Raw genomic sequence first — 14,192 nt, 5'->3', positions numbered from 1 at the left:
TAACCACCTCGCACTACCTGAGGAAGCACCGTCAGGTACACTTCCAGAGAAAGTAATTAAGGAATCCCCATTGTCTAAAACCAGCAGCGAAATTTGGAGCTCTGGAATCTGATGCTCGCTGGGGATCCGGGGTCTTCTCCCAGGCTGATCCTTCATCAGGATGAATGGCGGAGGCCGACGAGGGGATCCGCCGGTGTGTCTCCCCCTCGCTCTCCCAAAGACACCCCTCCAGCACCTGGTGCTCCTGGAAGCCTTGTCTTGTCGGACGAGCAGCAGGCAGCAAATGAGGTCACTGCCTGTGGGACGGGGGTGAGATTCATACACGAATCGTAGACCTCTCTGAGATCTGCAAGTGCCAATTAGCATTTATGAGGGACCCGTGGCGTTCACCGTGCCCGGCACCGACATGCGGAACACGGTCCCCGGCGTCGGGGAGTCTACACTCGTGCTCAGATCTACACGCAGCTGCTCCACGTGCCGGGGCGCCCAGCCCGGCGGGAGAGCCCGCTGTGAGCCTGCCTTAGTATTTATAGCAAGTGGCCTCTTCTGACAGGGACAATGTAGACCCGTCTGCAGGGGTGCGGCCCCGCGGCCTCTGCTGGGGGAGCACGGCTGAGATGCCAGCCGAGTGGCCGGGGCGTCCGCTCCCAGACCCCGGGGAGGGCTGTAACAACGTGCCCGCTTCTTGGACTCCCTCCTTGGCTCTTACTTGAGCTTAAAATAAAAGACTAGGTCCTGCCGTCCACGGCAGATCGGACTCCCACGACCAGCCAGAACCTGCCCTGCGACGCTTCCGAGCAGGCAGAGTGGGCTAAGGACCCCGGCGGAGGTCCCCCCTCCCGCTGGCAGCTGGACGCGCGACAGCCACCTCCCCAATGAATAGCGCCCCGCAGCCTCCCGTCCTCTGGGCCCCCGGGAGGAAAAGGGGCCCCTCCCCGGCAGCTCTGCCTGTCAGGGCGTCTGTTGACAACCCCATTGAAAACAGCTTCCACTGCCGCCGTGAAGGCTCTTCTGTCTCCCGTGCACCGCTCCCTCAGACAGTTTTTGAAAGGCGAAGCGTCTGGAAGGCACGCGTGCCCGCCTCCCCCCGGCCCGGGCGCGCAGGGAGAGAGGCGTCAGCCAGGGTGAGCGGGGCTGACGGGCCTCCTCACCTGGCCCCACGGTGCACCGCCTCCAATTAAATCAAAATGGCTTGTTTTTAATGGTCTTTTACACTGACAAGTGGGCGATCATTTTGGGCCCACTAGCTGTCAGGGAGCGGAGGCAAATCCTCGGTTGATAATGCCCAATGCTTCCAATTAGGAGCCGAGGCCGCTCCTGGCGCGCTAACGATTCCCCAGCCGCCCCCGAGGCCCCTTTGGCGCCGGTGTTTCTTCTCGCCTCCTCCGCCGCAAATTACTGACACAAAACGGAAGGCCCCGCGTCTCCTCCGCCACGCCAGGCCGGGCCCTGTTGGGCTTAATGAGCCGATGGAAGTTTTGTGGCGCCGGCGCTAAATTCTTTTCTTGTCTGACAGCCGCTCGGCTAAGGCGAGTGTTGACCTTATAAAAGATTTAGTGTTTCTCATTATTTTCTGTCAAGCTTCACAAGTGATGGCTCTGCGGTTATCATTTGCATCCTGGCGTGTGTGCGTGTGTGTGTGTGCGCACGTGTGTGTGCGTGTGTGCGTGTGTGCGTGCGAGCACACGCACTGGATGGGGGCTCCGGGGTGGAGACGGGGAGCAGGAAGGGGTCCCTCTCTCCCTGCCTCGCGTCGGGCTCCCGCACGACAGCTTCCAGCGCGACATTCTCCCCGGGCTGAGCTGTTTCAAAGAGGAGCAGAGAAGCAGAGCGGAGGTGACAGATGGTGGGAGCCACGGCTTCCAGACCCCCGGACGGAGCCTCCGTGGGGCCTCCAAGAGACTGGCCGACTCCAACGGGGCGGATGTGCTGGGCGAAAGGAGGGTGCGAGCCAGCCGTGCTGCGCGGCGTGGTCTCTGGGCCACCCTTTATTTTATATATATATATATATATATATTTTTTTTTTGACATTCATTTAAGCCAACTCCACACCCAACGTGGGGCTCGAACTCATGACCCCGAGACCAACAGCGGTTTGCTCTCCCGACTGAGCCAGGCAGGCGCGGCACCCCACCCCCACCCATACTTTAGGCCTCATCGGGAGGAACCCACTCTTCTCTTACACGTCCGTGTAAAGCCATTACCTGCAAGCTCCTCCCCTGGCTTTGCATCCTACATAAGGACTTAGTGGTTTTTAAAAGCAGAACCACTAAAAAAAAAAGGTGCCATCTATTACTATCCCCTTCCCCGCCCCCCACAATGTGACAACAGCAGCGCTGGTCAGTCGCCACTCCGTGCCTGTGCCCGCTGCCAGACCGGGACTGCTCCAGGTTAACAAGACTCCAAGGAGCGCGTGCTGGTTCCTTCGCCAGCCTCCTGCTGGCCCCGCCAGCCCATCCCTTCTGTCCCTGCGCCCTGCCCTCGCTCACGGACCCCCCGGCCAGCCCCAGTGAGGATCACCCAAGGGGACCTGAAGAAGGAGACAGAGTTCAGGGCAGATGAGCACATGGGTGTCTTCTCCTGGGGATTCTGAGTCTTTCTTTGTCTCCAATGGAGGAGACGCTCTTGTCATCTGTTACAGCAAAAACCTGGCACCGTCTCCCTCCCACGGCCATGGCAAACCTTGTCACTTGATCCCTGCACACTTCTACATGAGCTGCGGTTCAGCCCGAGAGTAATTTATACCAGAACAGCCACCATCCGTCTGTTGGAGCTGGTTCGCTCTGGGAAATGCCCGCCGTCCGGCCTGCTCACCGTCCCTGCCTTTGAGGGGCCGTGTAGACAAACTGCGAAGGAAGACCTTCTTTTCATGGTGCCTTCATATGCTTCGTGTATCGAGGAAATCAAATACGGCCCGCTAAAGGAAAACAGGTAAGCTGGGTTTCATCAAAATGAAAACCTTTGATGCTTCAGACGGTACTAAGAAAGTGGAAAGACAACCCACAGAGTAGGAACAAGTATTTGTAGATCACGTCTCTGATGCGGGACTTGTAACTATGAACAAAAATATCGTCCTTACAACTCCGTAATGGAAAGACAAATAATCGAATTTTAAACGGGCAAAGGACTGAATCGATGTTTTTCCAAAGATACACGGATGGCCAACGAGCACACGCAGGACGCCCGGCCCTGGCAGCCGTCGAGGAACCCCAGATCAAAGCTCAGCGAGACACCACTCGCTTCCACGAACTTGGACAGCTACAATCCAAACAGCAGACAAGAACAAGTGTTGGTGAGGATGTGGAGAAGTTGGAACCTTCTACGTTGCTATGAGAATATGAAATGGTGCGGCCACTTCGAAAACTCTGTGGCAGTTCCCCCCAAAGCCTAAACATAGAGTTCCCATATGCCCTGGCGATTCCACTCTGGGTATCTCACCAAGAGGAAGGAAAACAGGTGTCCACATGTCAACTTGGGCACAATGTTCACAGCGTATTCTTTTTTTTAAAGATTTTACTTATTTATTTGACAGAGAGAGAGAGAGAGAGAATGAGTCACAAGGAGGCAGAGCAGCAGGCAGAGAGGGAGGGAGAAGCTGTTTCCCCGCTGAGCAGGGAGCCCAACCCAGGGCTCGATCCCAGGACCTCGAGATCATGACCTGAGCCGACAGCAGACGCTTGACGACTGAGCCCCCCAGGCGCCCCAACAGTGCATTCTTCATGTAGCCCCAAATGGAAACAACCTGATGTCCATCAGCTGATGAGCGGATCCACAAAATGTAGGTCCCTAGAGCAGAATGTTATTCAAGTACGTGCATGTGATACCAAGGGAAAGAAGACAGTCACCAGAGACCATGCCTCGTATGACTCCATTTCTAGAAAAGTCCAGGCAAATCCATAGAGACGGAAAGGAGGGGTCGCCAGGAGCTCAGGGGAGGGAAACAAGGAGCAACTACAATGGTATGGAGTTCCTTTCTGGGGCAATGAGAGTGGACGAGCCTATGAATGTACCTACAATCCCTGATTTATATACTCAGACGGGTGAGCCGTATGATGCATGAATTATATCTCAAAAAGGCTCTTTTACCAAGAAGGTCAGGCCGCTTGGAATAAGAACACCCCGTTGAGTCAGAGGTGTGTGCGCGGCCCGGACGCAGTCTTTGGAGGCTGGCTTGCAGTGATAACCGGCTGCTGAGAAGTGGTCTCCGATGGTGCAGGAGGGTCCGGTCTGTTCTCAGCTCCCCTGGGTTATCCACTGCAACGCTCACGTCCCGGAAGCAGACCTGGGAGCCAGGCTGGAAGCTTTCGGGAAGTTGAGTCAAACACCCCGCCGTGATGTTACCTGGTTATTCATAGACGAGCATCTGGCAAAAAGATTCATCGTCCAACTGTGATCCCGACAGCTGACTGGCCTTGGGTAATCCTCAGGAATGATCTACAGGTACCGGTGTGGCTTCTGGAATTAGCAAGTTGATTCTCATTTTCAAAGGCTTGCAGGGCCGGCTCGCCTTCGGCCCCAGAAAGTCTCAAAGAGCCCAAGAGTCAGTAGGCCAAGACCTGGTCCGGCTTTGTGCGTAAGGTAGCTGGGTCTCCCTGGGCCGGAGTCTTTACCATCCCGAGTCCTTCGTGTCCGAGGAGGATGGCATCCCGCAGCCCCTCAGAGAGCGGTCGCTCTCCCTGACCCCTCCGCCCCCGCACCCCCCGCCCCGGCTCACCCGACACGGGGATTCTCATGGTGCCACGTTAGACCTCCCAGGGAGGCAGGAAGTTTGTTTCCTAAGCCCGAGCTTGGATGTTCTCTGAAAACGCAGCTTGTGTCAGCAGGGAGGGTCAGGCCCTGTGTCCTTGTCCCATCTATTTTTGGACCACAGAGAAATCAGAGCCAGGAGCAGAATAACAACGTAGGGGACCAGATGTCTCGGGAGAGACCGTCCCCCTCGTTAATGACTTAAGCCGCAAACCTCGTACATCAGAGCTGAGGACTCAGCCTGTCTGCCGAGGACGTCTTGCGTGGACTTGTGCTCTGCCGGGGCCTCTGACCTCCAGCTGCCCTGAACTTGACAGAAATTACTGACCTGGGACTGATCCATAATTTCCAAGTACCTCTCATTAGAGGAGACAGGCCCTCAATCTTTTAAAGCAAAACCTCTCTCCCAGTCCCCGAGAGGCTGTCACTTAAAAAACAAACAAAAAAAATCCCAAACTCAACTAGATATCTGTAGCTTCTACAGCTGCCTTTTATTTATTTGTTTGTTTATTTTTTAGCTCTTTGGCAGATTTTATTTTTTTAATCTGGCTGTTTTTTCCCCTCAAATCCTGCCATTTGCCTTCTTGGGCCCCAGACTTGGCACTGGAAGGCCGGGTGTCCAGTTGGGGACTCCTGTGTGGCCGATGAGAGAGGACTGGCGGGTCAGCTAGCCCAGCTGCCCCTTTTCATAGGACCGTGTTGGGGGCCTGGACTCAACAGGCACGTGGCGAGGCCGCTCAGCCCGCACACCTGGCCAGCTGTGGCGAGTTCCTCCCGGCGGCGGCGAGCACATGCACACGCCCTCCACACGCATCTGGGGACGGTGCCACCCGTGACCACAGGGCCTGCCTTATGCTGTAAAGAGCCCCATGCCCTGTCTGCCTCCACCTCCCGCCTACAAAGAGGCCTCATGCCGAAGGAAGAAGACGGGAAAGAGACGGGGACGGAGAAGAGGTGGCGCGCTGCTCACTCTTTAGCGTGCGGAGCCAAGCTGGCCCACCCACCGGAGACCGATGTCACCAGGCAGGATGACCACGTCTTTCCTCCTTGGGTCTTGGACGTTTCCTTCGGCACTGAGATGACTGTGCCCAGCGAAGCAGCGGAAGTCTACCACGGGGACAGTCGGCACGAGCCAAAGTCACAAACCCCCGGTTGTGAACCTTCGTTGGACAGCAAGGCTCGTGATTCAGACAGAATCATACGCGAATCTCCAGCAAACAAATCTCCTGAAACAGAGTAACTCTAAGTTGTGCATGGAGGGGAAGCCCCCATGCCTCCGCGCCGGTCACTTATCCAAAACGCAGTTGCAAAGCCCCACCTCGTTGTGCTCACAGTACAAAGAGGAAAAGGCAGTGATTCCTTACAGATGAACGGAGGCTCTCCCAGCTTCCCCCGCTGCTCCCACTCCCTCCCCTCCCCAAGGCAGGGCAGGGCATGACTTCCAGCACCTTCTTTCCTTCCTGCTCTGCCTCACTAGATCCAGACTCTTGCCTGAACACCACAGGGGACTCCTCCGTCGGTTTTAAATCTTTCATATAAATGGCATCATCCTTATGTTCTATTCCGTAAATTCAACTTTCTTTCCCCGGCAGCATTGTTTTCGAGATTTCTACGCGTCGATTCAGACAGACCTAGAGCGGTGCTGTCCTATACAACTTTCTGTGATGATGGGAAAGTCCGTTGGTAGCCACGGGCCACATGGGGTCACTGAGAACTTGGAATGTGCTTAGTACAACAAAGGGACCAAATTTTTTATTTCACTTAATCTTGGTTACTTCAAAAGTAAATAGCCACATGTGGCTCGTGACCACCGTGTTGGACGGAACCTCTCTGGGGCGTCCGTATTAACAGAAGCAGGGCGTTCCACTGCACGAATTTAGCACCTTTGGTTTGCTCAGTCCTCACCAATGGACATGCCGCGTTTCTAATCCCTGTGGTCCTGTGACCGTGAGGATTCTTGTACGCAGCTCTTAGTGGACATTTTTGAAAGTCCTTCTAGGGTCTCCATCCAAACACAGACTCTGGCTCAGGGGAAAGCACATGCCCAGTGTTTCCAGGTGATGCCCGATCGCCTTGAGTGGTCAGACCGATCGCCGCCCTTGCTAGATGTCCCTGAAACCTCTAGCGTCAGGCTCGTTACTGTTACTGCCGCCGGCACGACGGGCACGGAATGGCCTTTTCTTTCTTTATTCCCTGGTTACTGTGCTAGGATGAGAACGCCTCCTGCGTGTGTTGGCCTTCAGATCCCCCCTCCGTGAAGGGCCCGTTCATTTCTTCTTCTTCCTGTTTTGTGATTGCATTGGGACGCCAAGGCCACTTTCATCCCCAACCTCCAACCGCATCTCTGCCTTATTCTTTGAGTCTCTGCCTGTATGTTATCCCCTTAAGAAGCCTTCTCTGGCCCCAAAGTATGAGTCCGATTCTCTGTATTATAACCTCTTACAGAGCTGGTGGGTTCGGTCGGTCGGTGCTGCGTGCGACTCTTGATCTTGGGGTTGTGGGTTCAAGCCCCATGTTGGGTCTAAAGCTTATTTTAAAAAAATAAAAATCTTAAAAAAAAAAAAAAGAAATCTGGTACTTCTTCTAGTACTCAGCACAACTATAATTGAGTAATTAGTTGTGTGATTATATTTCTATCACTCTTTTCTGGGTCTGTGATAGCAGGAGCTTTCTTTTTTTTTTTTTTTTTTTTTAAAGATTTTATTTATTTATTCGACAGAGAGAAATTACAAGTAGATGGAGAGGCAGGCAGAGAGAGAGAGAGGGAAGCAGGCTCCCTGCTGAGCAGAGAGCCCGATGCGGGACCCGATCCCAGGACCCTGAGATCATGACCTGAGCCGAAGGCAGCGGCTTAACCCACTGAGCCACCCAGGCGCCCAGCAGGGGCTTTCTAAACTCTTCCAGGCTCCTGGTGCCCAGCACAGAGTCCAGAACATCATGGAGACACAAACGACTGTTACAGAAGCCAAAGGACAATGGCCATATCTTACCCCCGAAGCCAGGACACACGGGTACCAGCTCCCTGATGGCAAACTGTCATTCAAACGGCGGTTTTCTGTTGAAAACAGATCACGCTTTCCAAGGAAGCATAAAAAAGTAAAAACGGAGCAAATGCACAGGGTCTGATTCATGCAAATTACCTCGGCACCAAAGAAGTTAAATTAGAAATCAGTCACAGATGGAACTAATACAATTGCCTGGAAATTTATAAAAGCACGTTTATAAATCACTAAAAGACCAAAGAAGGAAATCTGATAGAAATTAGATGAAAAGAGAACGGAACAAAAATAAATATCCTCCAAACCCGAAACTGAGAGATCAGAGACAATGAAGAGGGCAGAGAAGTTGCTCTTCTGGGTTATATAAACGGTGTTATCAGAAAAAGACGGAGTGCGGGGTAATTAGCTCACAGAGGACTCGAGATGCCGGGGAGAGAAGGACAGAGTGGCCTCAAAGAAGGAATCCGGAATCACGAGCAAAATTAATGAAGAGGGGAAGGTACCACAAGGCAGGGCTCAAACGAAAAGCCGATCCGTTGGAAGTGGACTGGAAGAGCATGGATGCGTCCAACCTTGTGGGAAATGGAATCCAGGAATCCAGATCCCACCGGGGGCCCGGCAGGGTCACAGGCGGCGGGGGTGGACACGGAAAAGGCGGCGGGTGGGCTGCTGGCTCGCTCTGCGGGGGCTGAGCCCAGAGGCTTCCCACCTGGGTTCTCACCGGGAGATGTGGATTCCATGGCGTCCACGTTCTCTTCCAACCCTGGGTCTCTGGGAATCTTTTATTCCGGTTCGATGGCAGAGAGTCAAGAAATATTGTCTGCGGGGATTAGGGATCTCAGGACCAGCGGTGGACACTAAGCTCTTCCGAGATCCGACGGCTGCTCGGCGACCTGCCTCGTCTTGTCCCCCAGGGGCACCAATTCGCTTTCCCTTCCTCTCATCTGCCCAGATTCTTCCCACCACGGGGCTTTGGTAGGTCCCCACATCTAGGACATTCTCTCCCCATCATCCCCTGCCCAGCCTGCTCACCTTTTCTAGAAAGGCCTTCCTGCCCCCGCCCCCCAGCTGGAGTTAAATCCCCACCCATGGGCGCCTGGGTGGCTCGGTGGTTAAGCAACTGCCTTGGCTCAGGTCATGATCCCAGGGCCCTGGGCTCCCTGCTTGGCGGGAAGCCTGCTTCTCCCTCCCCCACTCCCCCTGGCTGTGTTCCTTCTCTCGCTGTGTCTCTCTCTGTCAAATGAATAAATAAAATCTTTTTTTTTTAATTTTTTATTTTTTATAAACATATACTTTTATCCCCAGGGGTACAGGTCTGTGAATCACCAGGTTTACACACTTCACAGCACTCACCAAAGCACATACCCTCCCCAATGTCCATAATCCCACCCAAATAAATAAAATCTTAAAAAAATTTAAAATCAAATCAAATCCCCATCCACTAAGAAATTGCCACTAAACATGCGTAGTTTTCCGCGGCCACCCTCCCCACCCTGCTGTCCTGCAGGGTCCATGGGTATACGTCGCCGCCTGTCTGCCTCACCGGCGTGTCCCCACGTGTGTCGCGCAGCAGAGGCACCCGGTCCCTGTCTGGGCAATGCTGTTTAGATGCTGCCCATCCGGACAGGTGCAGGGCCTTGGCCGACGGGGGTAGAGCTGTGCCCGCCCACTCCGCTCCCGGAGCTACTGGCAGGCTGGCCGTTCGCCTCTTACTTACCTGCGTGGACCCTAGAGCGACTCAGCTCCATGGAGCAGAGCTGCCTCCTGCCAACGCCGTCACAATTTCCTAGCTCCAGGCGGAGGCAGACCGTGGATGGCTTAATTTAGAAGCATCTCCGAAGGAATTCCTTGCTTCGAAGCTCTTCATCCTGGGGCTCCAGGGGTCCGTGGGGTCGTGACCACACACGGCTTGAGGCCTGACTTGTAATTAGACTCCTCATCTCTGGCTGAGTTGCTATTTTAGGAGGGGAGTGTGTCTGCGGGATAGGAGCCACAACGTTCCCAGCGCTGACTCACTGGATTCGTTTCACGAGCGTTTATTAGGAGAGTCGAGTCTCTCGGTGAAACCTGGGGCAGTCCCACAGCTCTGGGTTTTCTGTGCGACCGGGGGAGCGACTTAACCTTTCTGGGCCTCTATTTCCCCATCTGTAAAATGGAGACAACGTCTGGACAGTCTGGGGCTTGTGTGAAATCCAAGGGCTGCGGCTGGCACATCTGAAGGGTCCACAGGGGCACCCTGCTTCCTGGCATTCTGAGAGCTGGACTTCCCCTCTCCAGGGACCCTGGCTTCTGCTGGGGAATTTGGGGATTTCAAGGGATCCAGCTTCCCTTCTTTCTAAAGACCCCTCCTGCGCTGGGTGCAAGGTGTTTCTTGAGTTAGGCTTTAGAAGAACCTATCAGACCCAGTCACACAAATCTCCTTTGGTTTTCACCTGGGACACACACACCAAGCAGCTATGTTTAAACATGGCCCCGTGCCAGGCACTGGGGGTCCCCACACAGGACAGGTGCCCACCCTGCTTTACAGGGCTCCAGGGCTGGGTACTGGCTTGAGCTCCCTGTCTTGGATGACCTAATCCCTTAAGGTTCCAGCTGGAATGCAAACTCATGGCATCAGAGACCACATGTGGCATGCCTTCTGCCTCTCCCACGTCCCCCAGTGCGGCTGGTCACATCGTGTGTGCCAGAATGCGTGGTCGGCCACGGGGGTGAGCCTCCTATGTTCAGAACGTCCCTCTAGGAAACCAAAGGGAAAATGGAACTGAATGCTAAAGTACAAAACATCCCAGTCATCCTTGGAATACAGTAGGCACCTAATGCGAATTTTTTTGATGAATAGACGAGTGAATATTTCTTTCCCACTTAAGTTTCTAAGTAAAAGGGGACTGCACAAAAGAAAATTTCTCCTAGGGTTCTCTTTTGTCTGTATGCTGGTTTTCACCCGATTATCTCTAAGCTGAGCAGCTCCTTGAGGCTGGACCCTTCTGCCACCTCCTTAGGAGACGGGAGTGAGTGCTGAGCCTCCTTCCGTCCAATCTACACCACGTACCACCCTCCAAGACCACCCACCAGCAGCACCAGATCAACGTCACCCACCATCAACACTACCCACCGTCAGTACCACCATCCACCAGTACTCCCCACCGTCAACACCAAACCAACACCACCCAGTACTCCCCACCGTCAACACCAAACCAACACCACCCACCAAAAGGCAACAGCACCACGTACCACTGATGCGGACTGAATTGCCCAGGGAATGGCTTGGAGGTTGTAGTCATTTCCTGAGGCTACCATAACAAATCATCACAAACTTGGTGGTTTAAACAATAGAAATCCATTCTCTGGCAGTTCTGGAGGCCAGAAACCCAAAATCAAGATGTCAGCAGGGCTACACTCCCACCAAAGGCCCTAGGGAAAATGCCTGGTCGCCTCTTCCAGCTACTGGTGCTCCTGGCATTCCTGAACTGTGGCCACATCACTATGGCCTCCCGTGGTCCTGTCCTCTGTGTCTATGTCTTCTGTCTCCAGCATTCTTGCCAGCAGAATCAGAACCTTCTTGAATAATTTAGGATGTTCTCATCTTGAGATCCTTAAATTAATTACATTTGAAAAAGTCACATCCTCGGTTCCAGGGGTTAGGATGTGGACATATCTTTTTGGGGGGTCACCATTCAGTCCCCTACAAAGGCCAGGGGGGATATGTGGAATTAGCAGAGATGTGGGCTGCAGAGTTACGCTTCCCTGGCAGAAGCCCTGCCTCCGGGGAGCCCTGCCACTCTGCCACTCTGAATGCTACAGGAGACCCTGAACACATAGGAGTTTGGGCATCGGAATCAGCCAGGGAGCCCACGAGGTGTCTGGAGATCCTAAGTGCCAGCCTTCCTGAGCATCTCTAGCTGCCTTCTGGGAAGCACAGGTGTCAGGAAAATTGTATCACAGTGTAAAAATCGAGCCATCCCTTGCCAGAAGGGACACAAAGATACACCTTAGAAGCCTTTTGTTTGTTGGCTATTTTATTCCCGCACAAAGTGTAGGGTCTTCTCTCTTCCCAATAACTTGTGTGCGGCCACCTGGGGACTTTTCTGAAGCTGGAGATGCAGCTGAGAACAGGATTATGGTTTGATTGACCAAAAGGAGTTGAGCACAGGTGTGGAGCCCTGGGTCCAGGGAGGCATCAGGTGACTTCGGCAAGGACCCTGCCCTAAGAGGACTCAAGAGCTTTGGAATTGGGCTCTGGCCCTGCCTGGGTTACAAGAGCCCCAGAGATCCTGATGTACATCCAAGAAATTCAAAACCTGAGGCTTGGGCTGCGGTGGCTTCCGGAAGTGCTGCCACACACAGTCAGCCCATGGGGGACTTGGACAGGGTCCACAGATCTTTTTTTTTTTTTTTTTTGGGGTCCACAGATCTTAAGTGGTGACCCACACCATTTTGTACGTTAGGATTTGGGGTATTTTTCCCCCCAGAGGAGAAGGTCCATGACTTTCTGCAGAGTCGCCAGAGAGTCTACCTGCCTAAGAATGAAGAACGTGGTTTATGTCCTACAGTAACGCCCGAGTCAACCCACCGCCACCTGACTTGTACGAGTTCCTACTTCGGCAGCCCCTACCCCCTTTCACCTCAAGCGTGAGTTGAAGGGGTTGGGGGAGACACCCAAACAGGGTGTGAGCTGTGGGTGCAACAGAATTTTCTAGCAAGAATCCACAATTTAGTGTCCAGGGATGGGGGGTGGAGGCTAAAACAGTTTCTCTGACACGGATTCCCTGTGCAGCCAGCCTTGCACAGACTGCTCTGGGCCTCAGTTTCTTCATCTGTAAAATGGTAAACACATTCAGCTTGGGTTCCACTGGGACCTCAGGTATGCAGATGGTGAGCACATGCTCCTAGGACCTGAGGCCAGACAGCCCACAATAAGGGTCTGGCGGACCCGAAGTGGTGACCCAGATCTTGGATTCGGGGGCTCCCGGGCGCTGTCCCAGGCCAGGTCACATCCGCTCCGCACCTGGTCTCAGGGGAGACATTACCAGTACTGACTGCCTCGCATTCTAACGGAGAAACACTCTTGGATCTGTCCCCATGTGTCCTCCGGAAGGCTGGCATTGCCCTCGAGGCCTCCGGCTCGTCACCGCGGGGCGCTCACTCCTCACTTCCGTCCTTCTCACCGTGACTCGTGTCACTGTCACTGCTCGAAGATGGAAGCGGGGGCCGGCCAGGAGAGCAGGGGAGCCCCGGGAAGGAGCTGCGAGCCCACTGACCTGCCCTCTCCCGTCCACAGGTGCGTCCCCACCTCAGCACCTTCCCCACGGAGGCCGATCGCCAGAGGGCACTGAGAGCCCACCAGGACGAGCACGCGGTGCGCCAGGGGACCCTGCGGATGGGCAACTACACCCACCCCTGAAGCCTGCCAGGCCGGGCAGAACGGTCGGAGGAACTCCCCCTTCTCTGCCCCGCTCACGTGAGACGCCCTCCCACCCCCCACCAGACTTTTATGTGGGTCCTGCTTTGGCAAGGACCTCAGGTTCAGGTCTTTGATTGGTTCTTTTTGGTAAGAGTCCCCGCCCTCTTTTAGGTTAGCCAGAACACACGTAGCCCCAGGGACCCTCCCGTTAGGATTCCTCCTCCTGCTGCAGCCCCCCCTGCCCCAGCTTTCCGGCCCTCCTATGGGGAGGCGAACCCAAACCCCAAACTGCTGGCAGCTGCCAGACTCCAGCCAAAGCGCCGACTCCAAGGCTCTGCCCTTTGAGTGTGAAAAACCCCCATGTGATTCCTGCGGAGAGCACTCCTTTCATATCCCGAGCAGGAGTGTAACTGCTTTGGGGATGCCTGATGCCTCCTCGGGCCAGTACTCTCTCTCAGGGACCCCTGACAACGACCCAGGGCCTGCCCGCCCCCCTCCACGCCAGGCGCCTGTCCATCAGGCAGGCCAAGAGGGGCTTCTCCACCCGGACGGACCTTGGAAAGGCCAACCCCGCCCGAAGGAGCGAGCTCTCTGGGCCCACAGGTGGGCGGATGAGGCCCAGGCTGAGGAACTTTCTCAGCCACGCTCCTGGGCACTTCTCCCCTCCAGCATCCTTCATGGCCTCATCTGCTCCCTGAAAATTCTATGCTGCTCTATTTTACATTAAAATTGCTGTTTGTCCTCCTCCCGCCGTCTCTTTATTTAAACCTACCACCGGTGTGAGAACCCAGCTCACACCCGATGGTGTTCCAAAATGGGTGCCCTTCGAGGCTGGTTACCTTCCCTGACAGATCCCAGCCGTGTCTGCATGAAATCAGGCCCAGCCTCCAGGTTCTAAATCCACACTGGTGTGAAGATCCCAACTGCTGATCTTGGACCCAGAGCGGCCCCCCGACCCCGCCGGGACCTCCGACGCTCTCTTCCTACCGCCGCTGACCTGTCCTCGCGAGCGGCGGGTGCTCCCTCTCACCAACACGGCCGAGACA

The 14,192-nt window shown here is 54.7% G+C and overlaps 1 protein-coding gene across 1 annotated transcript in view; it reads left to right on the top strand.

The window, feature by feature from the left end:
• The window catches only part of CFAP77 (cilia and flagella associated protein 77), a 124,572-nt gene extending 110,657 nt beyond the window's left edge, over window positions 1-13,915 (top strand). Inside the window, exon 6 of the mRNA XM_032308112.1 lies at window positions 13,024-13,915. Within this exon, the coding sequence (XP_032164003.1) occupies window positions 13,024-13,146 (123 nt within the window). The 3' untranslated portion in view covers window positions 13,147-13,915. The remainder of the gene's footprint in view (window positions 1-13,023) is intronic.
• Window positions 13,916-14,192: the final 277 nt, after the last annotated feature.

This window comes from Mustela erminea, chromosome 12 (genome assembly GCF_009829155.1).
Source record: "Mustela erminea isolate mMusErm1 chromosome 12, mMusErm1.Pri, whole genome shotgun sequence".
Lineage (NCBI taxonomy): Eukaryota > Metazoa > Chordata > Mammalia > Carnivora > Mustelidae > Mustela > Mustela erminea.
This window is presented reverse-complemented; position numbering and strand designations above follow the sequence as displayed.